This window comes from Ascidiella aspersa, chromosome 2, assembly GCF_963924565.1.
Source record: "Ascidiella aspersa chromosome 2, kaAscAspe10.2, whole genome shotgun sequence".
NCBI lineage: Eukaryota > Metazoa > Chordata > Ascidiacea > Phlebobranchia > Ascidiidae > Ascidiella > Ascidiella aspersa.
Genome location: NC_139448.1, coordinates 21,304,864 through 21,332,711, shown reverse-complemented (window position 1 = coordinate 21,332,711; position 27,848 = coordinate 21,304,864). Strand labels below are relative to the sequence as shown.

General features: G+C 34.4%; 1 protein-coding gene and 1 non-coding gene across 4 annotated transcripts in view; one reads left to right on the top strand and one right to left on the bottom strand.

Moving 5' to 3' along the window:
- LOC146164303 (uncharacterized) overlaps nucleotides 1-27,848 on the bottom strand; it is a 71,112-nt gene that overhangs the window by 6,637 nt on the left and 36,627 nt on the right. For 2 of the 3 annotated variants that reach the window (XM_083382523.1, XM_083382525.1), the window contains exons 11-17: nucleotides 16,297-16,399; nucleotides 15,976-16,057; nucleotides 10,071-10,132; nucleotides 8,724-8,896; nucleotides 7,513-7,632; nucleotides 6,160-6,214; nucleotides 163-230 (exon numbers count right to left, since the gene is read on the bottom strand). In XM_083382523.1, coding sequence (XP_083238649.1) covers nucleotides 163-230; nucleotides 6,160-6,214; nucleotides 7,513-7,632; nucleotides 8,724-8,896; nucleotides 10,071-10,132; nucleotides 15,976-16,057; nucleotides 16,297-16,399 — 663 coding nt within the window. The remainder of the gene's footprint in view (nucleotides 1-162; nucleotides 231-6,159; nucleotides 6,215-7,512; nucleotides 7,633-8,723; nucleotides 8,897-10,070; nucleotides 10,133-15,975; nucleotides 16,058-16,296; nucleotides 16,400-27,848) is intronic. The other variant, XM_083382524.1, reaches the window with a different exon arrangement.
- Nucleotides 23,745-23,819, top strand: Trnaa-ggc (transfer RNA alanine (anticodon GGC)). Its single transcript has one exon. It is a non-coding gene; the product is annotated as a tRNA-Ala (tRNA).

Here is a 27,848-nt window from a genome sequence, read left to right as displayed (position 1 = left end):
AATGTCCTATGATCTGTCATTAATACAACAATAAGGACACCAGATGGTGGCTGATAAACATAATGTGGCACCATTAAAATAATTAAAAATTGCCGCGTGTCAAATAAATATATCAAAATACAAGGATCAATATGCAAACATATAAAAGCTTTTCTTTATAACCTGTACCGTGATGTCATCTGTGGCATAAATACTGGTTCCACTTTAACAGCACGATTATCCTCTTCGAACTAAAGAAAACGAAATGTCTTTTAAAAAACTAAAGTAATTGGGAAATAGTTAAGTCAGCCATTTTATTAGACACTAGATAAAACACCTGGCAGTGCCCAGGTAAAATAGTATTTGAGTATTTGCCAGTTTAATTCTAACTGGAAAAAAATTAATTACACCGACAATAACCACGATAACGTACTAAGTCAACCTGAATTTTAAACAAAAGGAAACGGCACATTACCTTGTAACATGTTAAACCGCTAGTCTCGCGGTATAGTTCATGATTATGAATAAATGTGGCAATCAGTATAAAACCAAAAGGTAATGTTATGTATAGTCCATGATTATGAATAAATGTGGCAATCAGTATAAAACCAAAAGGTAATGTTATAAAATATTTTACAACATGTTACTTATGCCTAAATGTTTGCACTACATGTCACTAAATAGAAATTTAAAATCATGTGTTGTGTTTTTAGGCTTCATGTGGTGATCGAAAGGCATTAGGCCTACACTGGAACTGGAACAAAGCAAAGGCGCTGGTCTTCCCTATTCTGTTTGACGCTAATTGTGTCTAAAATCGTTGAACCTAATGCTTCCCCACAAACTAACAACCTACAGCCTGTGTGAAAGCAGAATTAATGGCCAATGGTGTGTATAATTATTATTATCGGACTTATCTATGTGGCCGAAAAAAAAAATAATAATTCTTTGTCTCCGTAAATTTCGATATGGAAATCACTAACAAAGTACAAAGTCAAGCTTTCTTCTTTTTTATTGCTAAAAATCAAGTTTTTGTATTAATTTGCCCCCTGAAAAAACGAAAGAAGGGATTCATAGTATTATTTTTATGGTTTACTAGCGATTTAGTTTACATCAATAGCATATTGATGAACATTACAAACCGAAGCTATATTTCTAGATATTACTGTCGCCTGGTAGGTGTAGAGAGCTTCAAATAACTTAACATCACACTATTTTATAGCGAAAAAATAGAATATGTTAAAGAATAATAGCCGAATATGTTAAGTTTCAACTTTAAATTTATGAGTACCAGATTGTAAACCCTTAAAACTGTTTGAGGCGCAATTAATATCGCATCGCCATGAACGTGAAAAAAAACAGTAATTTTTTTCGTACGACCCACCGGTGGGCGGTGGGTCACATCGCAGTAGCCAAATGTTACGCATGACCCACTGGTGGGTCACATCGCAGTAGCCAAATGTTACGCATGACCCACTGGTGGGTCGGGTCGCATCCCAGTAAACGTGTTATAACTCGATTCCCCCTTAAGAAAATTATTACCTGAAAATATTTCAATACAGAAGATAGTAAATTCTCTTTTAAATTGTAAGCGTTTGATTTGCTATATAAACTGAGCACACAGGGCATTGTGACATAATAATAAAGAACTTCTCACGCTTGCGAAAAATACCTCTACTTTTTAGATTTTGTTAATTGATACAATATATGCACGCAAATATTACCACGGACTAAAATGTGTTTTTGTAAGTAAAATTGGTGTTAATATATATGATTTTAGTCCAGTGCTTCTTAACCTTTTTTCACTTGCGGCACACCAACAGAGCGAACAACAATATCGTTGGAATAAAACACAGTTTGGAATAAGCACAAAGTAGACGTAATAACGTCTTAATTGGAATAAGTCTGAAACCCTCAATAGGACCTAAGGCCTAGATAACAACCTTTAACCTAACCCCACCCCTAAATTTATCATTAACTTCCCTAATATTACAACCTTAACTTAATTTCGAACCACACACATTGACCACAAACGTCCCAATGCCGAAACAGCAGCGCCATGATGGCGTGTAAATTAGAGCGAAAACGTTAACACCAAAACATCCGACACCCGACCGATGACCGCCAATCATCGTGACCTGTGGTGTATTCAGTAGGGGTTGGGGCTTAAATGTGACTGTCTTGCACGTTAAGATGCCATTTTTTCGTTATGTTAAGGCAAAATTGTCTGTGAGAAGCATATTCTAAGACCACGTGCTCAGTGTGCAATTGACATTATTGACGCAACTTATTTTACCTCAACCGCAGCTTGCATTTTAGCTCACTTGGCACACAGCTTTACGCAGATGTTGCACTAATTGTGCATAATAACAACCGAAAAATGATCTTTGTTCAGTATTGCAGGTAGCGAAAGGCGTGCTTGTAATTTAGCGCTAGTCCCATACATGGAACTCAGGATTCAGGAAACTGCGCTGTTAGTAGTCGTAATATTATTCTACCAAAAACAATCACATATATTTCACGGTCTTGTTTCAGTTATTCGCCTGAAGTTAACGATTGAACGGTTAGCGTAAGCAGTTTCGCAGCTGGCGCCAGTCAGGAGTCAATGACGCACGTCGCACGTGTTTGCTTTGCGTCTAAAAAGAAAAAAGGGGCCTATTCCTGTTTTAGATTAATTAAAAATAGCGTGTTGCGCATCCCCAATAAGTTTTTCGAAATTGTTTTGTCTAATATTTATCCTCCTTCGTTTTAGTTCTGCCAAGAATCTAATAGTTTCTTCCTGAATCACTGCTTCCAAGACGTACCATCTAACATGAGGATCGGTTGTGCTTTATAATTGGATTATCATTGTTCTTATTTTCAATTACCATTATTCTTATTTTTTACTTTTACCGCTGGTCCTTTAATGAGGATGTATTAAATTTCCAGCAGCCACTATCGCGTTATGTGGTCGGACATTATACCGGGAAGTATGTCAACACTTTTGACGTTTAGAACAAGTTTTAATATATAATAGCGATAAAGAGCCCACTCAAAATAAACCTAACCTCTCACAATTTAGAGAGATTGTGCAAATTTTTGCGGTTAACGGAGTTGTAATTGGTTTCCATCGAAGGAGAACGCCAATAGTCACTTACCAGGTAAAATGATACGCGTTTATTGCTACAGCTTTAACAGAAAGCAATTTTCGTTTTCAAACGGGACTATTTTTACGTTTGGTGCAGTTGGGTAGTCATACAACAATTGCCTTTTGGTTACATACTTGAATTGTATAAACAAAACTGTGTAAAAGAGTAATTGTAATCTCACAAGACAAAGAATTGAATTTGAGTTTTTACAGTAACGCAGATTGGAGGGATAAAAACGCCAGTCGATTCAATGTAGATTCCACACAGACCTTATCCTTATAAGGTGATATAGTCTAATGGTGGGAAAGCATTAAGTAAAACCGTTTCAGATACAATCAGCGGCAAACAGTCAAGAAACAACAAGAGCCTTTGCTGTTTTACAATAGGCTACACGTTAAGGCAAAAAACACATCACATGTTATGAAACTTATTGTTACCGAACGTGTGCAACATTTCAAGTAAACACTAAACTTTAAAACTTTTAGCAGTAAGTTTAACTACGCAAAATTTTCTTGCAAAATATCGTGTTTGTTGTTGCAGTTTGAACAGTAAGCAATTTATATTTCAAACAGGTTACAGGTTTGTCTCACGTTGCACGCAACTTAATATGGCTTTTTAGTGCACAGGTTTGGGAATTTTCACTTTTAAACACGAGATGGATTTGTCTTACGTTGTACGCGATTTGATTCCAGGATTACGTGTTTGCTTGAATATCACACAATTTAAACAAACACTACTACCATACGGGTGGTATACTAAAGATACATTGATTAAACACCATACAGGATATCAACAAGGATATCAAACAATAAATCTTCCCCCCAAAAAAATTGATAGTGATTGAGACCAAAAGCCCGATGGATTCTTACAAGTTACAATGTATTTAACCAGACAACATTTAAGCAGAGTTCGCAAAAAATTGCGTTTATTAATCCCAATTGCCAAACGTCACAGGTTTTCGTTACTTAAATGATGTATGATATGCTTAGCCAAGTGTTGTGTGCTATAGTGCACTTTGGTTGCATGTTAAATCCAAAGGGCGCGCATGCGACTTCTGCAAAACCTCTTTAAGCCAAAGGATAAAACGTCCCCAAACATTTTTTGGGCAATAATTGGCGTGACCGTGAAACTCAAGTCAAGTACAATTGCCTCAAGTGTTAAACTAAAAATTTAATGTGGCAAGGTTTGAGACAGTTTGTTTAACCATGTAAAAGATAGACGCAGTATGGTACCTACCGGGATGACGTATTTGCTCGAATTTTGCGCATTTTAAACAATTTCTGCTACGACTTTACGTTTGTTAGTATTTTCGATTGATATATGTAATGGGTTTTCGTCACGTAAAATACGCGAGACAAGGTTGTGTGTTTAGTACCTCCATTTAAAAAACACACAACGTTGCAATTTGGTTTGATGTTAACTACCCCAATACTTTTTTTAAATTATCGGCTATAACATGCGGCTTCAGCAAGCTTACACAAAGCAGGTAACACGTGAATTAGTAATTAAATAGTCCCAGGGCGTTCGCGACTTTCCTTAGGTAACCTATTTCAGACACAAAACTGCTAGGTTGTACGCTAATTTTTAATTTTACACTGTTTTAACCAGATGCAAAAATTAATGGGAATTTATGGAGACATAGAATTAGATCTTTAAAGCCATGCAGATAAGTTACCTAATTAAATACGCCATTTCATTAGTGCCGCTTTCACACAGGCTGTGGGGTGTTACTCTGATTGTAGGAAAGCATTATGTTAACAGATTTTAGACACACGGAGACATAGAATTAGATCTTTAAAGCTATGCAGATAAGTTACCTAATTAAACACGCCATTTCATTAGTGCCGCTTTCACACAGGCTGTGGGGTGTTACTCTGATTGTGGGAAAGCATTAGGTTAACAGATTTTAGACACATGATGTGACATGAGTTGAAACACATCATATGATTTGCAATTTGTATTTAGTGGCACACAGTGCAAACGTTTAGGCATAAGTAAAATGTTATGCAATTTAAAAAAAAATTTCATTATTTATGTCCTCTTACGGAGATCTTACACTATCCGTAACATTACTTTTTGGGTATTTGCTGATTACCACATTTATCTTCCATAATCACTGGGTATAACACGATGCTAGCAGTTTACCATGTTACAACGTAATGTGCAATGGTGATAACAGGTCCACAGTATGACGGATTGATTCATTTTGTTTAACTAGACAAAATTCAGGTAGATTTCGTACATTATCGTGGTCATTGTAGGTATATTTATTTTTTAACCAGTAAGAATAACTGGTATGTATTCTATTTAACCTGAGCAACGCCAGGTACTTCGGTACATCGTAATATAATATAATGGTGATATCCAGCCAGCTGCTTAATAGCTTTCGAGTTTTTTTTAACCTTGCAAAAATCGGGTATTGTACATAAAATTATGAGATTTTGAAACCGTTATATGGCTACATAAAATTGTGACAGGTAAATGCCCTTTATAACCTAATTTTTAATAGAAAAAGGTAAAAAATGTCGAATCATTGAGGAATTAACAGATATGTACTTAAAAGCCAGGATAATAGGTTTTGAAAAGTCTAAAGGTATGTTAACCAAATATCAGAGAACGGATAGGAAACCTAGAGCTCGCGAACAATATACAACTCTTTCGACGCCATATTCTTTTGATAAAGGAATCTTGCTTGCAGATAAATCTAAGCTATCATTCTAATATGATTAGAAAAAAACTTCACGGGGCCATGGCCCTTTCCAAACTGTAATTGGTACTTATTTAAAACAAGTATAGCAAAAGTTGTTCAGCGCTTCGCGTTAATCCTATTTGTCTGTTCGTGGCTGTTAGTCTGTTTGACGAAATATATTTTGTCCAAAAGGCCAAAATAATCTGTTTTATGGCTCGCTTAGCTAAAAAGGTTCCCGACTCCTGAATTAAAAAATCATAAATATACATAACTGAATTGTATGTCACCACATGGCTAAGAGGCTTACAGTAAATTCTAATACGTGAAAAGCCACACGATGTAAAAGATTAGGAACCAAAAACTTACGTGGTTAAGACGATCCACGGAAGAGAGTACATGATGCCGTTGATGTACATTTGATCTATAACACCATTAATAATTTTACTAATGCAAAAATCATGACAAAAAATAGCTAACCTATAAAGAAAAATCTGCTATTTTGTTCTTTATGTTTGCCAACTGTTTCTAATACAAAACGAACATATTTATTTTACAAGACTTATAAAGCTAAGTACTGAGGTATATTTGAACGCAGATAGGTGATTATAGTGGTAAAACACTTATAGTGTTTGCTTTACATGTGGCTTTATTCAGAGAGACGCATTACTTGCCGAATTCATACTCTTCGGCTAATCAGTATGGCAATCAAATGTTATTACCTTTGTATTCAAATTTACTTTAAAAATACCTCTATATCAGGGGTGGGCAATTACTTTTAGGCCGCAAGAGAAACTTACAATGTTGTGGCGGGCCGGGTAAAAAAAAAAGGATCTGAAATACACGAAATACGAAGTCCTACTCTGACGGTATAAATCAAATAAGCTAACGAAATTTGTTATGACGCTGAAGTTGTGCCAAAATGTGCAATTTGAGCTGAATGTAAAAAAAGCCAACTAAGACCTCGCGCGAAGCGAGAAAAATTTGCGACTATATTTGTATGAAAATGCAAACTTCAATTTAAATTTAATAATTTTGTAATTTAAATTTAATAATTTGGTACAAAAAAACTCGTGTTTTTAAAGCTTTAAGTTATCAATATGTTACTTGCGGCACAACGGTCATATTGCTAAGACGATATTAATTTGAGAAACGCACAACATGACACTAAAATAGGTTGACAAAATGTGAATCGGTATATTTCGGGGTTTAGAAAACGGTATTTCGTTCATATTTTAAAGACGGAATACTTTCGACGCGCAAAAAATATATAAATATCAGGCTAAGCGTGTTAAACATTTGTTGGAGAGAGTGCCACAGTGCAGAGGACGCTATTTATCTGTAAAGTTGAGAAAAATTCATGTGGAACATACGATACGAACATACGATTAAAACAGAAGAGTTCGCGCGAAGTGTGAAAACAATTTCCGTTTTAGGCTAAAAATCGATTTTGTCGAAGTCTTGAATAGTTTTCACTTGGCTTATGAATTTTAAGGAAAATAAGCCGCGGGCCGGATAAAACTGCTTGGCAGGCCGAATCCGGCCCGCGGGCATATGTTACCCAGGTCTGCTCTTTATTCTACTTGGAACATCTTACCATATATATTTTATGTAATAAGCTCGCTCTCTACTTAAAAGTCGAAGTGGCATTGTGTTTAAAATGTATTTGTTTCCCAGCTATAGCTATGTAAAACGATGTGCCTGCCTGCCTGTCGTTATTACCTTGAATACTCAGAAGCAAGACATTCGTCTCTGTTGCGATCTAGTGGCGAGAAATCTCGCATTTTTGTCTTTTGACGTTTTTGCTTTTTACTTCTTTTCTTACGACGTTTTTTCCTTGATCTAAAAGAAAACACGTTACAATTTTTCATACAAACTTATAAGGCCTAAAACACCATTATCTATGTACCATAGTTATTGACTCTTGTACTGTAAATAAGTTTATTTTTACTTGTTAAACATTGTGGGTGGTAATTTCAATTAAGGTTTATTTGGCACTTTGATAACAAAACACAAAAATAATGTTAATTCTTTACTTCTAATTTCGTAAAATGATCAACTGCGGTAGGCCTCACTTCTCGCATCACGAGATTGGACAGACAACATTTTTAAAGTCAAAGTCCCGAGTCCGGCCCAGACTCTACAGCCTATATTCCGCCAATTTAAGTAACTAAAGTAACGTGGATATTCAACAATCCACGTATAGGGGTGTCGTATAATTCATTCACTCACAATACATGGTTGGAAATCATTCCACCATATGCTATTCTACCTTTACAATTTCCATTTGGCGGCCATATCAGCTTTGAAATTTGGTACTGGGCATACGCATGTCAGACTCGGGACTCCCGAGTCACCAGTCCCCAGTCCGAGTCAGACTCTGCAGCCCTGGTTTATACAATAATGTTGTTAACTAGTTTTTCACTGATATATAGCAAGGGTTGCTAACCACTTGGTATCTTGTAGCATGTTTCAACCAAGAGCTCTATTCCTTACTTTAACTTACTGAGACACAGCATACACATGTGCAAAAATTAATTTTTCCAGGTTGTTTGTTACTCATATATATATGTTTGTTTAGTTTAACAATTATAAAGGCTACATATAAGACTACATATATGTGAATTGTTATATACAGCTGGAGATTGGTTTACAAACAACTTGGATTGTGATGATACTATCAAAGCTTCTAACTTCTAGTGAGTGGGTTAATATTGGCAACACTTTTTTTTGAAGTGATTTCTCTCGTTAAAAAAACTATAAGAAAAATCACTATTTTCCACCAAAGCAATTAACTTTAATGAAAGTAATTTAGTTGTGAATGCATGCAAACATAAATAAAGCAAAATTTGTATATAGTGGCGTTTGAAAATAAGCATCCACAGAAGAGCAGTCATATTCTGTCTATGTAAATATATCTGTATAAGGTCAACCTTAATTGGTGAATTTCCTCTTGATCACTTTCAACTTCTCTTTCAGTTAATGGACTTGATTCAATTTGACCACTATCATTGCTGCTGTCCACACTACTAATGAGTTGCCGCCCTCCGTGTTGACGCATGTTCTGATTCTTATTTTCACCATGTTGATCTAATATTCCAGCAAGCTAAAAAAATGATGACGAATTAAGTGATACATAAAACAATTGTTGCAATTTTCAAATCATAAAATAACAGAAAAAGATATGTTTGTTCAACAAGATATGTAAACGAAAACGCAAAGTGTAAAAGTCCAACTTAAGAATAAAAGCATTTTAAGAATGAAATAATATATGTTATTGAAAAGTCAAAAGTAAAACAGATTTTCCAAATCATAATGCACATCACAGTTTATCATCTATTGTTAAGAAGATATTATTTTATTAAAAATTTATATTAGTTTTCAAATTTCCAACAAACCTATTTGAATTTATAAAATAAATATTGCCATAAAATGAGTTTTAATTGCTTTAGTAATATTTCACAAAATAGAAGGATTACATAGTTTAGCTAATTGAAAGGCATATCACTTCTTTAAAAGGGAAAACAAATTTTTTTAAACAATTTAAAAATAATAGTTGCTATTCAATAAAGAGAAGAGGTGAACCAAACCTCGGAGAAAGAGTGCTCCGTGGTTATCTTGTTAATAAAATTAAGAAAAAAGTTTTATACAGTATGACGCTCTATAGCAATTAATTTTAAAAAAAAGGCTATTTATTCCTTTGTTGACATTCAGATGGATTTTTTGCCAAACTTTTAAATAAACATTACAATTTTTGGGTAGTGGTTAAGAGTTTTTTTGTTAAGGCTACATAGTAATATTACTAGTACATACCTCATTTATTTAACGTTGGCAACGCCAGGTATTTCACATAATCCAGAAGTATGTGGCATTACCATTCATGACAGCAGGTCAGAGGACCAACAAATATATATTACTAATGTTTTTACATAAGGTATTATATAATACAAAACGAGATAAAATACCCGACATTGCCCAGGTTAAATTGGGAATTCACAAGTTTGAACAATAACCTAACATTTCCAAAAAATTGCGAAGAAACTTCTTGAAAAGGGTTTTTATATGCAGCATGTAGAATACACACATTTTTGAAAAACAACTAAATTAACTTATAAGGCTTGGCAAAAATTGTACATGAACTAGTTTAAAAGGTTTAACTGCAGAAAAAAACATAACACACAAATAAGCACGACAATAAAGTTGAGAACCAACGGTTTAGAGAAATGTTTACCAATTATAAAAAACTAATCCGTATTTAGCTGTATGTAAACTATATTTACTTTGCAACTTTCAGGACCAGAACCTTCCGATAAACCTTCTGTAACAATAACTTCATCCAACCCTGTAACACATAAAATGAGTATAAAATGAGCACCATTTTTAAAGCAGTGGTTCTTAAAGTGAGCGATATCAACCCTCTTGGGAATGAAAAAGAAAGAATGGCTGGCGAAAACCATGACCTGATTAATAGCGCATATAAACCCAAGAGACATTATTATCTCTAGATTGCAGAGGAATCAAGTTTCCCAAACTTTCATGTTTCATATAATACTTAAAATTATACCAAAGCTATAGGTGATTTTAAACTCAGGTCAAAAGTGTTCGAAAAAATTTAAATAGATTATTTTAAATAGATTAGTTACATTAATTGCCGGGTTGACTTATACCAGGGGGGGCAACATACGGGTGGCGGAATTCAAACCATCCCACACTAATTGCTTACTACATTAAATAATAGTGACTGTAAGTATTCATTCATTATTAGTTTTCTTTTTTGACAATCTTCCACCTAGGCAACGACATTCTAAATGTTTCAAAGATGCAAGATTTTTGGTTACATTGCACAAGTCACACTGCCCTTTCACTGCCAATTGTGGTCACTACAGATGAATTTTGTAAACTGTGCCTAAATTTTTGAGTGGTTAAACATACTGGTAATAAGCTATTACGCTTTGACCAAAATCCCTTTTTTATCCTAGGGTAGGGTTGCTGTAGTTCTGCTTATTTTGGTAGCAAACAGTTAAATTTAAAAAACTGTGCGAAAGTAAAAATTGCTTATTGTTAATGCATCACACTTTTCTCAAATTAAGCATTGTCTGTGATTATTGAAAAGTAATAATTGCTTCGGCATTGGATGGCTACAGAGCGCTCACTTGGATAAGTCTGCCATAAAAACTACCAAGGAAAATTACATTACATACAAATAGAAAGAGAGTTAAAAGTATTGCATTTAGACATTGCATTCAGTGCTCTCTCTCTCCCCCCTTACTACAAATATCTTCCAGGTGGACAAACCAACCCAAATATATTTAGATTTAAGGATGCATATCTAGTGGTCTAGCCTATAAACCTATTGGTTGTATAATGGAAAAATAGTTTATATGGCCAAATTAAATCTTGGTTGAGCCAGAAGTTCCTGGTGCCAGTTGTGTCTTCACATTCTGGTTAAGAACAGCAACTGATTTCATTAATTTGCTTGGTGAAAGAGAGGCAGTCAAGACAACAGCCAGTAACAAAGAGGACAATAATAATTGTATGCCTGTCATTTGTTGTATACCAACATGCAGAGATATTTCATTTGTTCGAACCTCTGAAAAGGTTTACATTGTAAAAAAAGAATGATTATGTCGAGGACCTTCTCATCATTAGACACCAGAAACCAACCACGATATAGGTATGCATTAATTAAAAGGGCTTGGTGAGAATTGCTTGTTTCTTTTTGTATCGATAGAACATCATAGATATGCACAAAAATTATGTTATTAATGCACTCTTAAACAGAGGAATTGAGAATAGAAAAGCATACAAAATTACTAACAGTTCGTTCAAGGCTCAACATCAAGTACACTGTTATGGGGCAAGTTAAACTTTAAGTACTGTAATTGTAGTAGAACCTATTCATGCACATTTAGACTGAAATGTTCATCCCAATTCAGGAAAACATATAAATAGTCAAAAAGGATTTTCACAAAGTCCTGAAATTTTTTGCAAGTATTTAGTTAAAACAACCTAAAAATATTGTTTGGCAGGGTACGGCCTCATACTGAATGTGTAGTGCACATAGTACAAATTCCATAATCCTCATTAACACTAAATCACAGGACAATTTAGACAAAACCTGCATATACTTTGGCCTTGTTGAACTTTATGGTAGCATGTATTTTTGTTCTAATTAATTTTTAAATGTGTTTGATCGTGTTTTGCTTTAAAGTTAAAATGTTTGGTTATTTAAACTAGCTTTTATTTTCTTTCTACAGGCTAATTTTGTTAAACCCTAGACATAAATTCTCTAAATTTATTTGAACCTGATTTAATTTACTTGATTTACAGTACGACTTTTCAACATCATATTTTAAAGTTGTTATGCCTACCAATCAAGCATCTTCAATCCATACCTCAGGTTTGTTGTAACATGGGGTCGTTTTAAAAACTCTGTCCAGCCAAAGGAGTGCTAGTACAAAAAAGTTGGGAAACACTGCTTTAGATAATAAGCCAAGAAAATGAAATAAAAGCTAAATAGCCTAAATTTGCCTCTATTTTGAAAGTCTCAAAAAATCTGCCTGAATTAATATAATTATAAACAGAGAAAAGTCAAGTTCACACTGCCTAACGCTAACCTAAGCCTTTAAGCTGTGGTATTAATATATGTTGTACCATCTGAAAACTAATGGATCCGATCTGATACTGAAGACTTGATCAGTTAGGAATTTATTAAAACACAATAGCTTAAACAAGTGGATTCCTTAATTCGAATGAATCGATACAAAACAATGTTAATAAAACAGAAACAGAATCAGTAAGTTGAACATCATAGCCAAACACTTACAAGTAACTAACAATATGAGCTCATACCGCTACAAGGTAGTAACACCAACTGCAGTAAGGACAACTACAATGTCAAGGCACCATGTGCTCAGTGACTTTGACCGCAAGTCATAGAATGATTACAGAATTAAATAGGTCATAAAGCACTTAGATGAAAATGCGTTTATGCAAGCTCACAGTTAGTCTTAACATCATCCTTGTGGAAGTAAAAAAATAATTGTTTGAGTCCTCTAACAAACATGTTATGCCATTGTTTAGATCAGGGGTTTCCAACTTGTGGTACGCGTACCACTAGTGGAAAGTTTTTCAGGTGGTACGCGAGTAGTTTCCGTTTTTTTAACAAAAACCTGGATTCACTACTTTATATTTTGTTTATCTGGTTTTGTTTACAAAAAAATTGCCGGAAGACTATTCATTGTTACATAACTAATCCCTGTTGTTTCGTACCATTACTATTTTTAAAATACAGGTCTTCTCAATTGTCAACAAGTGCACAGTTGCTTCAAAAAGCTGTACAAAGCTGTTGGGACAGTGGGCGGTAATTATGTCAAATGATTGCTCTTGATAGATATGATCTACTGTTTTATAGCTTAATCTACAAATAGCGTTGAATATGGTCAGTTGTAGGCTAAAAATAGATAAACTTATGATTCAATCAAATTAGTCGTTCTGCAAGAAGTGGTGCGCATGGCAGTACAGAGCGTCCAAGTGTAACAAGATCAAAAAAGGTTGGGAACCCCTTGTTTAGATGTTTAATCTCACAAACATATTTCACAATCATCAACTATAACATGAGGCTCTACCAACTTACTCAGACATGGTACAACATAATAATATGCAACAGTGAGTTAGAGTTCACAGTTTCATTTAGTTTAACCACACAAAATTCAGGAAGACTTCGCAAATTATCACACTGCAGTAGTAATTGTATTTGAATAATATGTGATAAAATGTTTTAGTGCTTCCGTTCTAATAATTAAGTTCGGCGCAAATTATATAATTATTAGAATCCACAATTGGCATTTTGGCAATTGATATTGTATCTGGGTGTTCATGCACAGTTGCACACCTAACAGTTATCCATCTGATTTATAGTCTTTGAAAATTTCAACATTTAGATAATTAGGAGTTTAAAAGATAGACAATCAAGCAACAACTTGGATATTAAGTAATGTGGACTCAGTGACCTAAGCCAGTATTGAAAGCAAAATTATAAAAATATATGTCAAAAGCATTTTCTTTGGCCTGCAGCCCACCTTGAAACCATCTATGGGGCATCAGAATGCCATGGCACACCTTTGAAGCGCTGACTTATGTACCAGAGATCTCTAAAAACTACCTGTTAGTAACACTAGTTATTCATAGATTTACATAACAAAGACAAGCATAGTTTTTGTTTGGATGTTTTTTTTTCCTAAAAAGGACTTTCATGGCTTTTATTTAAGAATGCTTTTTAACTGTTTAGCAAGCCATATTTCAGGATTGTTGTAAATCTGTTTTCAGCTGTTAAAAACAATGGGATCCAATTTGCCTTTATCTGACAATTAAAACAGCAAAACTTTTTATTTCATTTCACAAGTCAAATTATATAATATTTAACGAATATTTATAACATGTGTCCTTTTACTGGGGGGCACATCCCCATGAGGGGGGGATTAAAGGGTTAGCAAGGGGGTGTGAAGCCCTCACTCAAAAAAATTGTTTTTTAAATAATTTAACATGTTCACTGCAATGCGGCCCACCAGTGGGTCATGCGTTATATTTAGCTACTGTGTTGTGACCCACCGGTGTAAAAAAAATGTCTGTCTTCTTTCACGTTCACGGCGATGTTAATTGCGCCCAAAACGTTTTTGATGGTTTATAATCTAGTACTCATAAAGTTAAACTTTAAAACTTAACATAAAATTTTCTCTTTAAAAATTTATGTTTATTGGGTATATTGGTTTAAAATTATAAGCGGCTATAAAATAGTGTGATGGTAAGTTATTTGAAGCTCTCTATACCTACCTAGCGACAGTGATATCTAGCAATATATCTCCTGTTTGTAATCTTTGTCAATATGCTATTGATGTGCACCAAATCGCTAGTAAACCATAAAAATAATACTACGAATACTTGTTTGTTTTTCAAGGCTGAACAACCCAATAATCGGGTGATTTTATGGTAAATTAAAAAGGTTGTAGATTTTTGTGGTTCGGGCCCAAGGGCTGGGGGTGCATTTTTTTTATGGGGTTAAAAAAAAGTAAATCTTAAAAACATTGAAAACTGTAAAACAAATAAGCCAAAGTGTAATATATAATATTACAAAAATTAACCTCGTTAATAACCCTATTTATAATGATATTACCTACAATCTATCACGCAAGCACATAGTTGAGCTTTACTCTAAAAGTTGCTTAAAATTATGAGAGCCACCGGTGGGTCAAATCGCACTGGCTACAATATAGTTTGTGTTTAACGCGATTTGACCCACCGGTGTACAAACGATTAAACTCTCTGAATAAACTCCTTAAAGCGAAGAAAACATGTTGATGAAAATTTGCTCTGGCAGCAGCTAATGGTACAGAAAGAATTATGCATGGCAGGTTGCGCTGAATGAACTCATATAGAATGGAAATTTTTGCAAAATTATTAAATTGGAATATATCAAGTAATATGACAGTCTCAATTTTGTATCCAAAGTGTTATGTCTTTTTACATTTAAGTCTATTTAAACCTAACAAATGAAATTTCGCATGACATCATTCTACTTAACTTGTGTTGCATATTTGAGCACAAGTTCGTTTAAGACAGAATTTTTTTCAGGATTAGTTGTTTTTTGCCTTAACGACAAAAAGTCAACATTATGACATAAATTGCATACAACCCAAAGGCCATAATATTTTACTAAAGAAAACCACAAATTTAAAAAATTATAATTTAACAGTTTAATATTTTAAGCCCCTCTTTGCACCAATGGCTATTTATACTGATATCAAAACACTGCCTGTATATTGTAGACTGTAAGCACATGGGCTTTGTCAATTGAAACAACCTTGACAAAAATAAATTAATCCGGGTTTTTTAACAGAGAAAATATCACTTTATTTTCCTCATGTTTGACATTTTGTGTAAAAGAAGGTCGAAGCATATAAATAATAAAGATACCAATTAAAGAAATGTATTAAAAGTATTCATATTTTGATTTATTTCTAAATCACTTTAACTGAAGATGATAGAAGTATCGAAAAGTCTTAATCAAAACGAAGGCCATCTACTTGACGTTTTTAGCTTTACAATTCATTTTTAAGCTACATTACAAATCCGTGTAAAGTGTACCAAAGAATTTAAATGTTCTGCAACTTTAAAGAATATAAATACCTTGCAAAGAATTTTGAACAAACAAACATTCTCCATCAAAAATACTTCCATCTTGCACATCTAAAACTGCCACTTCTTCAATCTGTCATGGAAAAAAATAAATAAGAAAAATTGTATAGCATAACAAATTTAACCATTGTTTTAGCAAAATGTGATAAAATGCTTCAAGTTTAACAAAATTACATTATTGTTGCTTATATCGTAATATATTAGGCACCAGCATTTTAAAAGTTATTTTTTTTGTGATTTGGTGTCAGATTTCAAAGCCTTAACTTTAAAAATACTGTAAGAGCCGCTTTAATCAGCATCATTTAAACTTACCTCAACATCAATTTCCAGTGGGTGGCAGCTCTGAACAAGGTCTTCTTCTTCTTCTTCCATATCGTTCAAAGAAAATTTTGTTGATTGCAATGCACAGTTATCACTTAAAAAAAAAAGGAACAAAACTTAGGCGAAACATTCCACAGGTTAATGCATGCCAAGTCATGTATCCAAAGAAATAATATGCTTAATGTTTATGAAAAAGCACAGCTCAAGTTTGTAACAGCACAACGTTTGTCAAACAATTTTATTTTATCTTTCATGTATTTTGTTATTTTATCTATTTATTTTTTTGTGTGTTAGTGGGCCGTTACAAAGCGCTATTTATCAGGATTGCTTTCAAATATTATTAGCTTGACTTTGGTTTGTGGTTTAGCATAAACATTTGCATTTTATATTTTCCTTAACCTGTTTCTGCAAGCAAAAACAGATATGGGCCCAAAAAAAAGACATTAAGATGACTTGCAGGAATTTTGTTTGAGCAATATGATTCAGCTGAACAAAAATTTCTTCTAAAACTATTATTTTGGCCCACATTGTTAGAGCTGTTCAATCCTTAGACTAACCACCCTTTTTGTCCTAGATTTTTATTTACTCCATTGATACTATCCTGCTTTGGTGATTTGCTGCATCGGAAAAGCGACCCGGGATGACTGTCACAAGTTGACATACACTAAGTCTAAGTCACTGTTGAACATTTCAGATATTGATGAAGAAAAAGGGAAGTGATTCTGTGGAGTGCTGGGTTAAGAGGAAATAATAACTCTGCTAAGAATGTATGTAAGCATCGCCATGCAGTGTTTCACGAGTGTTTTAAAAGAAAAAAATTTCTTGCTAAAAATATGAAAGGAAGAATTTAAAAACAAAACCGGCATGGAAAATACATGCCACATGCTAGAAGCAGCTTTTTTTCACCAAAATATCTTTAGCTTTTTGATTGACCAAGATTGTGGGGTTAATGTTAGCACCTGTATTCTTTCGTGATATGGCACTGTGGATAGTTTTTCCTTCAAACAGCATTTTCATTAAATCATTGGAATGTTTTTCATGCTGAGAAATAGTACTGTCAATCACAAGCATCTATTCCAAGAACAGAACCAAGCGAACTTTGCAAGCTATGTTTGGTTGCGTGAAGTTTCATTTTCGCTTTACTTAGTCTTGCATATTTTGGCAAGCTATGTGTTTTAAAAGGAAACACCAGTTTGCATTTAAACTGTATTTAATGCGTTTTACTTGCGTAACTGTAAAATATGTTGTTTCGTAAGAGCAATAAGGTATTTTACTAAGAAAAGCCTATTTTTAAAAGGCAAGTTTACGTGCTTAGTTTTACTAAGACAGGAAACCTCGCACAATAAAAGTCTAACGAACGAGACAATAAAGCGCAGCAGGCGTCCAGTCGCGACATCACTTCACAAGCTGAACAAACCAAGCGAATATGAATAAATTCTGTATTGAATTTTTTCTGCCGCTAGATGGAGTCGATAGCTAAAGAGAGCTAAAACGATTCAATCAAAATATTTAGGTTTTTTGTCCCCCAAGCGAAGTCACCTGGGGGTGCAGACTCATAAACCTCTTATATGCACCTACATACCACTCTACGCCTTGTCTCAAAATTTGAAAGTTCTACGATGTATACTTTTTCTATAAAGCTCCGGACGAAAACCGGTCAAAAACATACCATAGCAAACCACATTAACTATGTTTTAACTACATGTATAAAAACTGCTCACCTACACTTCTAACACTATCAATGAAAATAGGTTCATATAAACCAGGGGTGGCACGCAAGATGATTTTTCAGGGCATGCCAATCGATTTAACGCGACCGTTATATCACCTTAAGCGCAACCATTACATCACTACCACATCATTAACATTATTTGGGTACACTATGCACGAATCTGTAATGTAGCTTAATAATAAATTTCAAAGCCAAAACGTCTTAATCAAGATGCTGTCGATCTACTCGACCTTTATGGCTTTGAAATTTATTATTAACATTATTATTATATCACTAACACTAGTGCTTACTACATAGTTGCACACATTTCCAGTTCGTGTCACAAATAAGTGTCTTAACTATTGTATGTAACATATTTTTGTGAGCGTTAAACTTGTTGTTTCTGACTAACCGTTCGTATTACGTCACAATGACCCAAAAGTGAAGTTTACTGCGTTAAAGCAGGGCATTTTTCATAAGAGGTTCTCAACTGCCGGTCCGCGTCAAATTTCCTGCCAGTCCGCAATATATGTTTCAATCTTATATCTCAATTGCAAAATGCAAGAAGTTGAAGGCTGCTTAGAGCTTGTACATCAAATTTAAAACTTCAGTTCCATAATTCGCCAGTTCTGTAATTGGCAGCATTGTGATGTAACATAGAGGTAATGGACTATTTTGGACTTTATCGTACGCCACAATCCTGCAAGTGTTGTTCCCAACTGTTTAAAATTAGGCTACAACTCGTTAAGTCTTAAACTTTTAAGTCCAGACTTAAAAAACTTCAATAGAACCACGTATGATATCAAAAAGACAGCAGCAAATTACTTATTAAATTATAGTTTCCGTTATTTGATTTTAAGTTGCATAGTTTTGTCGTAATTACATTTTGGGTTGATTTTAATTTTTAAAAGTCAAACGGTCCTCAAAATTTGATGTAAAGTTTTACCGGTCTGTTCTATATTAAATGTAAGCACTGTTCTACATTAAAAGTAAGCACAATGTTTTTGTGAAAAACCATCGAAGTATATTCCAAAAAATATAGTTAAATTACTATAGATGTCAGATCGCAGTAGGGCTGCGGAGTCGGACTCGGAGCTCGAGGCGGACGTGTGCGCATGTCAATAAAAAAATTTCAGTAAAAACTGGAAATTGCCAAGGTGGAATAGCATATGCTGGTGGCATATTTTCCATGAGCCCTATAAGTGGATTGCGGAATATCCATCTTGTTTAAGTTACGTAAATTGGTGAAATTCAGGTTGTAGAGTCGGAGCCGGACTCGGGACTCGATGAAATCGCATATTCGGCCGGAGTCCGACTCAAGTTGTTTTTAACCAACTCCGCAGCCCTGATTGCCAGTGCAAAACTAAACATAAAAAAATAGTTTGGCACACGAGTCGTTAACATTTTGACATTATTCATTAACTGGCACACTGAGTACGAAAGGTTGCCGACCCCTGATATAAATTATGCTATTTCACTTTGAAAAGCATAATATAAACAATTTTTTAGGGTACAACCTATATTCTTTCTTAGTGTATTACTTATATGAATGTCACAGCTAGCAACTGGGATGAGTATCTATCTCACATTAAAGTTGTTTCTTATGTCACAATTATCAACTGTATTAGGATAAGTTGCAGACGAATAATTGTGCAAGCTTAAAATAAATGTGAGGTGAATTATATTTCAAGTGAAGAAAAGAAAAAAAATTGCAGTTTAAGTTGATTCCTAATAAAACTTATCTTTCTATGTCATCTCCACACAACATATTTTTCCCCATATCCCTACTTTGTAAAATCATTAACTTTACTAGTGATTTAGAGTAACTAATAGCGCGAATATTTAACTTCAAAAATAAATTTATTTCAAGTCAAAATTGATCAAAATGCACATAGGTCGTTTAGAAAATTAAAAAGAGTACATTCAGGCTTTCAAATTTGTCTTTCAGTTAGAATTTAATTAAAATTTAGCTTTTAATTGTATTCATTTTTAACTGTATTAAATCTTCATTAGAGCAATATTACGTTATATGAGAGCCGGCAGAATTTAACTCCCAGGTCTAATTTATAGCATTAGGTTAAGCTCGTTTTGGATTTATGTAGTTTTTTTTTTTTCGATTTGTACAAATTTATCAACAGTATTTTCTGTCTTTTTCAGCTTGTGGTTTTCCATTATCCCATTTTCTATTTCAAAAAAAGCTAGGTCTTTACTCATTTGTTGCAATTTTTTTGCCTCGTACTTCAACTGTTCACACAACATTTTCTAAAATAACCAGAGTCTTGCTTTTCTTTGTATTTTTATAGTTGTTCGTCTTTTTGAAATGACAAAAATATCAAACAGGCATTTTCATGAATTTTGCATAAACCCGATAAAATAGCTGATTTGTAGTCGACCTTTAGTAAGTAAAACTTCAAAAACAGGTGTCAATGTATATCTAATAGGTCAAATATTTGTAAAAAAATTAATTTTTAGGTAAAAATTTCTCATTTTTACGGTAAAAAAAATAATCTCCCTAGCGCAGTGATTCTCAGCCTTTTATGTTATGGCACCCCTTAAAAATAATAAATAAATTTTTGGCACCCTGACTGGAACTTTTTCTTCAATGTCACTATAAACAAGTTTGGAACAACACAATTAACTTAAATCATGTTGGAAAAGGTCATTTGATATAATGGTCTCTAATCGTACACAAATAGTTGTATCAAAAAGCTTACCGATAGAACAAAAATCAGATTCTTAAAAATTCTCAAATAGTATTGGCACCCTTGAGCATTAAAAATGGACACCAGGGAGGCGCAGCACCCCAGTTGAGAACCACTGCCTTAGTGATTAACATCAGACTGAAAAGAGGAAATTCCTTCAACCTTTCTATGATATATGGATACGCCTACTAGAAAAAATCCCTGAATCAGGACTGTCGCTCTTAAATTGGATGTATGGGAAGCCCCATAGACAGTGAAATAGTTGCTGCTGTCTTAACTAGCATATATTAGGTATCAAATAATTATGATTCCGGCCCACGGGCCGTAGGTTGCCGACCCTGTCTTAGAGCAACGGTGTTCACTCTGCGGCAGTACGGCCTTCGAAAAAAGGTACGCGGCTGTTAACACATATTTTAATAAGCATATGTTGGTGGCCATGCCCGTGCTGGCTTGCGTTAATGGTTGATATGACTTTTGGGAGTGCAGTTATTTAGATCAATCCGCGCTAAAACAAATTGATATCTTGATTGATTGATGCAAAAATAAATCAGTATAGAAGATGCGTAACAATCTGAATTATGATGTCACATCAAGATAAAATAGGAATTGATGATACATAATAATTACTGGCCAAGCAGACTTGTGTCATGAGAGTTGTAAGTGAAATTAAGGCAAAACTATGGAACACGTTGAGCGTTAGTTATAGAAACCTTGTTAGAAACCATTGTGTAAGTGATTTTCAAACTGTTATTGAGCAAATGGAGAGAGAATACATTAAGGATTAAAGAGTCAGACACAAAATAATTCCGTATTTCGTTAATTACAAAAACCAAAGAATATTAAATCATAAACCACAGACAGTAGGCCCGGGGTCCCAGATCAACAAAAATGGTACCACCCTGGAACTGCATGCGCGCCGTTTTGACAACCAGCCAGTCAGCTGCGTCACATGTCACATTTAAAAACCAAATAAATAAACCGAATAAACAAATTTTTTTCGTGGTTCGCGTGATTAGACTATGTGTCAGTTCTATATTTTTGCACAAGATCGTTAGACAACAACAAGTATGTTTAAGAATAATTGTTCTATGCCATCACGTTAAGATTCTTTCTGACGTCATCTCTAAAAAAATTTTACTGGTGGCCATGGAATAAATAAACACTGTCAATGCGTCAGTCAACAGCCAAAAGGTTGGGCACCACTATCTTAGAGTTAGGCTTTTGTTTACAGGAGGCAAAAAACAAATAAATACAAAGTCAATATTTCTTGGAGCAGAAATCATGAAATAAGTGTGACATAGACTTATAAATGCTTTTGGTTCTATACATCTTTCTAGTGTAGCAATATCTCCAAATAGAAGTGTTTTTTTTTGGCTGTTTTTTTGTTATGTTTAAAATAGTTTAAAAACCCAAGGATGTTTTTTATTGTTTGGGGTGGTCAAAGTTTTCTTTTTGTTACTCTGGAATATTCAAGTTATTTATTTATATCTATATATTTTTTTAGGGGAAGGGGCTGGTATTTTTTTATTATGGGTGAGGTCAGAAATTGAAATTTTATATTATGATTCCTGGTGGGTGTTGGAAGATTTGATTTGGGTGAGGATGTTTGGGGATAGGCTTTTTCAAAACGTTTTAAGTTATGCATTAAGTTTGTTTTTCTATTGAAGATGGAGGTAAAAATATTTAAAAAAAAAATGTATTTTTTCTTTGTGGAATGTTAATTATGTGTTGTTCAAACAATTGACAAAGAATTTCAAGCCCTTATCCGCTTTTGCTTACAGAAACAAATCAAGAGAAAGATAACATGCAGTTTACTAAACCGTTTTAGGTTATGCATTAAGTTTGTTTTTCTATTGAAGATGGAGGTAAAAATATTTAAAAAAAAAATGTATTTTTTCTTTGTGGAACGTTAATTATGTGTTGTTTAAACAATTGACAAAGAATTTCAAGCCCTTATCCGCTTTTGCTTACAGAAACAAATCAAGAGAAAGATAACATGCAGTTTACTAAACCAACAAACCAAAGTGAAATAGATAATTTTGAAAAATCAAGCTTGTTGCTGTAATATAATGGCACATTTACATGGACAAACCACCTATGCAAAACTTACTCCTGAAACTATGCCTACTGGCAAAATATTTAACAACCTCAGACCTGTCTAGCAAATTTAAATGCAAAAACAATTTAATTTTTGGAAAATATCGTGTTTATGCCAAAATTATAAGGGCTGAAAATTTGTTTTCCTATATTTTTTTTTTCTTTTTTTTTGGTTTTACTTGGTTACCCCATTTTTTAGGGTTTTGGTTTTACTTGGTTACCCCAGCGTTTCTCAACCGCGATGCCGCGGCACCCTAGGGTGCCATTTACATTTTGCAAGGGTTGCGCATGTTATTGCACACTAGTCCAGAAAACGGTAACAGGTTGTGATGTTATTGTGTAATATCAATGTTTCTGGTCAATTGCACAATTCACTTATAATGAAAGCCCATTGTGATGTCTTAGGCTGTCTCCATATAACTAGTTGTTTCTGAATTAGATTCAGTTTAGGAAGATTTATTGTAAAGAGAACAGGTTGTTTGGTAGAGAAGCAGCAAAGTGTTTTTCATACAAAAGTTTACTTTGGTTTATTTTAAAGGAAGTCAAGTGATAATGATTTCTGCAGTAAAGAAAAAATAGCTTTTGAAAGTGGAGGACATTAGAAAAACACAAAAAAGAAAGTTCGCTTATATTGCAACAGTTATCTAAATATGGGCTTCACTTGGTGTGGTGATGGAGCCGAGCCAACCTTTACCAGATTGCTGAATGAAAGACACACACAAACATATGTGTTTAATAACATCTGTGATCTAGCCCCTCGGAAGTTGCTTTATGGCCAACGATTACGGCTTCCGTATCAATAGTACATATGTTTGTGTGTGTCTTTCATTGATTGATACGAACTGTTGATCCCCCAGTGTGAAGTTGCTTGTACTAACAAAATGTGCAAGTATTGGCGCATGGTTGTTTCTCGACTCGCTCCTCTCTGAGCCTGCATAGCTCAGTTGGTAGAGCGACGGTCCCGGCATGACCGGAGGTCGTGAGTTCGAACCTCACTGCAGGCCAGTTGTTTTTCTGGCTTGCTCTGCTTGCATCATAGATCGACAGATTCGGCAAGTCTGCGATGGCTTTTCGGTGTACTATTTACCAGATTGCCTTATATGTAATACAAAATTGTTAAATGAAGGTATGGTCATAGGCACAGGGCGTTTTTTGAAATCAGGACAAAATGCTTACTTGTCAGCAGGGCTGCGGAGTCGGAGTCCGGACTCGGTTTGTTTTGCCGGAGTCGGACTCGGGACTCGAGTAAGACCGCGTAAAACTACCCGAATCCCGAGTCTGACGTGTGCATACGCAGTATCAAATTTTAAAACTGTTAAGGCGGCAAAATGTAAGTTGTAAAAGTGTAATAGCAAATGTAAAATATTTTTAAACCATGTAATGCGGGTGGATCAATTATGACACCAATATGAGTGGATTGCAGAAAATCCACCTTAATTTAGTTGCGTAAATGGGTAAAATACAGGCTGTATAGTCAGAGCTGGACTCGGGACTCGACAAAATCTTATCGGACTCGGGTGTATTTTTTGACCGGAGTCGGACCCAGAGTCGGGCTTGTGTGGTTGCTGAACCGACTCCGCAACCCTGCTTGTCAGCAATCACCACCATAACATAACAGTACTTGAGAAACCGATTTAGTGCTTCTGTGTTTTCTATGCGGGCTCTAAAACGATGAAGGGCAACATTGGCAAACTACTTATTTCACAACAAAGAAATTATATAAGCGCTTATCCCTGTCAGTGAACAATATAATATGTCCGCGATTATTTATTCACAATACTGAATGGTAAAGCGTTTAAGTTTAACTTGACTTTAAAGTCGTAACATACCTAAAAAAGTCGAAATTTTTGTGGTATACCTGTATTATTTTTTAATAGTCTGCAAGTTTTTATACAAAGGCTTTATCGCTGCGGTATCTTTAAAGTATTGAACGACAAATTTGTTTTATGTAGGTTGTGATTGGAAGCTTATGTTTTGGTATTGAGCGACCGAGCATCATAGCGTGTTTTAAGATTTAGGAATTGTTATGTCACACAAATTGTGTAAAATGGAGTTCGGCAACCTTTTACTAGACTCGTATTAAAAGTTGCCAGTTGTCTACACTTTGATGGTTGTAGTTTCAGGGTACCCAGATGAATTAATAAAGGTCGCGAAAAGCCCAAAAAAATGCATTTAGGTTTTTCAAAATACCTAAAAAAATATACGGGGAACGGCCATGGCCAGTTTGTAAGAAGGTTGCAGGCTGGATATTTTACATTGGCTGGTTGTATAATTTTGCAAGTTGAAGCACTTTATAAATGTGCGAACGGAAACTGTAAAACGCTGTAAGTTTCGCACATTATTTTGGTGAACCTGAACCGTGCAACTGTTATGGCATATCTTCCTTATAATTTTTGTTTAAAGTAAAAATTGCACACTATTTACAAGGGTGGCTTGGTCAAATTCCAGGGCGTTTTAACGCCTTGCCAAAAATCCAGGGCGTCTAAAAACGCTCTGCAAACCCACAATCAGCGCCTATGGCTATGGTGCCAAAAAAATTAAAAAGGCACTTTTCAACAAAGCATTGACACAGGCTGACAGAATCTTGCCAGTCTTCTGGTGACAAGCAATTTTGGCAAAAATTCTTCGGTTTTTGGTTGCGCCCCTAAACTTAAATGATGTGTTCGCCTAAGGAATGTATGAACCTTGCCATGTTTTGGCGATAAACAAGGCTATTAACAATAAAATCAGACAACAAAACGTAGCGCCAAAGGCGCAAAAATTTTTGTGACATTAAGTTATTAACAAATACATAAGGGACATGTGAAGGTACAACCTGGGGCCTGGGGGAGTACGTCTGCTTTTCTTGCTTTAAAAGTGTTACATAGATAAGCTGTTTTCAGGCAAACTTGTGTGAAAACGTGCTGCTCAAAACCAGATTGAAAAGCACGAAAAAATATTCTTTTGATAAATTTCCAATTTATATTGTTCGAAATAATGATATTTATAATAAAATTTAATAGAAATTGTCACAGTAACAGTGCAACATGCCCCATAGTATGCATATTACCTTTGGGTTAGATATGTTGAAAACAAAAACACATAAACCTAACAAAACCAAGTTTGCGCAAAGCGCGAAAAAATTTTGCATTTGCGTAATTAAACAACGAAAAATATACTTTAGGCCTTAGGTGAAAAAGCATAGGCTGGTACATCCTTAATATGCTGATGCGAATGTTATACCTGTACATTGAACAGGAATTGGGAATTTAACTCAATATACAGTAAATCAGCTCAATATATAGAAGTACTTGCCAATTCAAAGTAAAACTGCCAACACGTAACAATTGTATGATTAAAAGTGTGTACTTTTTAAATAATAGACAACCTATATGCCTTACACTGGCTTTTTCTCACTAAACAACGTGCTTTACACTACCATAACTTTTTTCAAAATGACACAACAAAATAAATTTCTGCCAATTGTAGTGTGTAATGTTATTACTTATTACATATTTCGGCGTTTCAAAACTATATGTGATTAAATATGTGTGGAAACAACCACAAGGTATTTTGTAAATCTTTTTTTTTAATTAAATTTTTTTTGCACCAATTTCTTCGGTTTTCTGGCTGATTCTCCGGAAGACATAGTCGACAAGTCACCAGCATTCTGCCATACTGCATTGACACCACCTGTCTGACAAACCACCAAGCTATTCCTAAAGATTTTTGGTTGAGCGAAAAAAACAATGTAAGACATTTACCAAAACGTTTAAAGTTTCCACGAAATTGAACAGGCCACTTATCTGGTAGCAGAGGTAATAATAGCTAAAATTTTAAAACCTCACACGGAAGCAGAGAGTGTAATTCTTCCTACCAAGGTCGCAGAAGGCAGCTGAAAAAATAAAAATAGATTTCTATGCAAATACCATTTTTAGACTTTTTTGTGACATGTCTACCCATATACAGGATACCGTAATTTCTTCTTTAAAACAAAGCAAAATCTTTACAGTGCAATTTGACGAATCAACTGATATCAGCGGGAAGGTCCAATTATTGGCTTTTGATAGGTTTGTCAGTGATTGAAAAATAGTTGACCAGTTTTTCTGCCGTAAAAAAATTTAAGAACGGATGAATGGTCAAGATGTTTTTGATACTTTAGGTAAGTAAGTGTTTACTGATGGAGCCTCATTAATAGCTGGGTTAATTAAAGGTTTTGTTTTACTTGTAAATATAGTGAAATCATAGCAACACACTGCTTCCTTCATCCTGTGCTTGTGGGGAAAACATTAGACTCAGATTTATACAAAGTGCTAAAAAAAGTTATAGAGATGGCAAATTATATCAAAGCTAGACCACTTCCAGATTATTTACCAAGCTTTGAAAGGAGTGTATATTAGCTGAAGGAAGAAATATTAGCTTTTTTAGGCTTGAAAAACAAGGATAATTTTATGATTTGCTTTGTGATGACATGTGGCTCTACTAATTAGCACTTTTGGTAGGTATTTTTGACCACTTAAATAAGACAAATTTTAAAAGGAAGAGTAAAAATCTCTTATCTTCAACTGACAAAATAAGAGCAGTGCAAGAAAAAATAAGTGTGTACAGTACACGAACAGAGAAGGAAATTTTGGCATTTTCTCTCATTTCTCTGACACGAATAACAGAAAAATCGTTCTATTGGTTATTGATCATCTCAAATCTTTGCAAGCAGAAAATTAAACAATTATTTTTCAACTCTACACACAGAAAACTATACATGGCTAAGAAAACCATTTTTGCCTCAGGGCACCCATTTTACATTAAATCCCAAAGAAGAGGAAGCACTTATTGACGCTTGTAATGACCCAAACATAATAGCTATTCATCCCTACCTTGCGGTAGCAATGTCTTCAATACAGGATTTGTTACGCTTTTTTATATGTCCCTATTTTGTTGTGTTCTGCAATGTACTATTCATGTTATTCAAATCGCTAGTAAACCTTAAAAAATAACACTGAAAGCGTTACAATATTTTTAATGGATTATATATTTATCCTGTGTGAGTCGGGGAT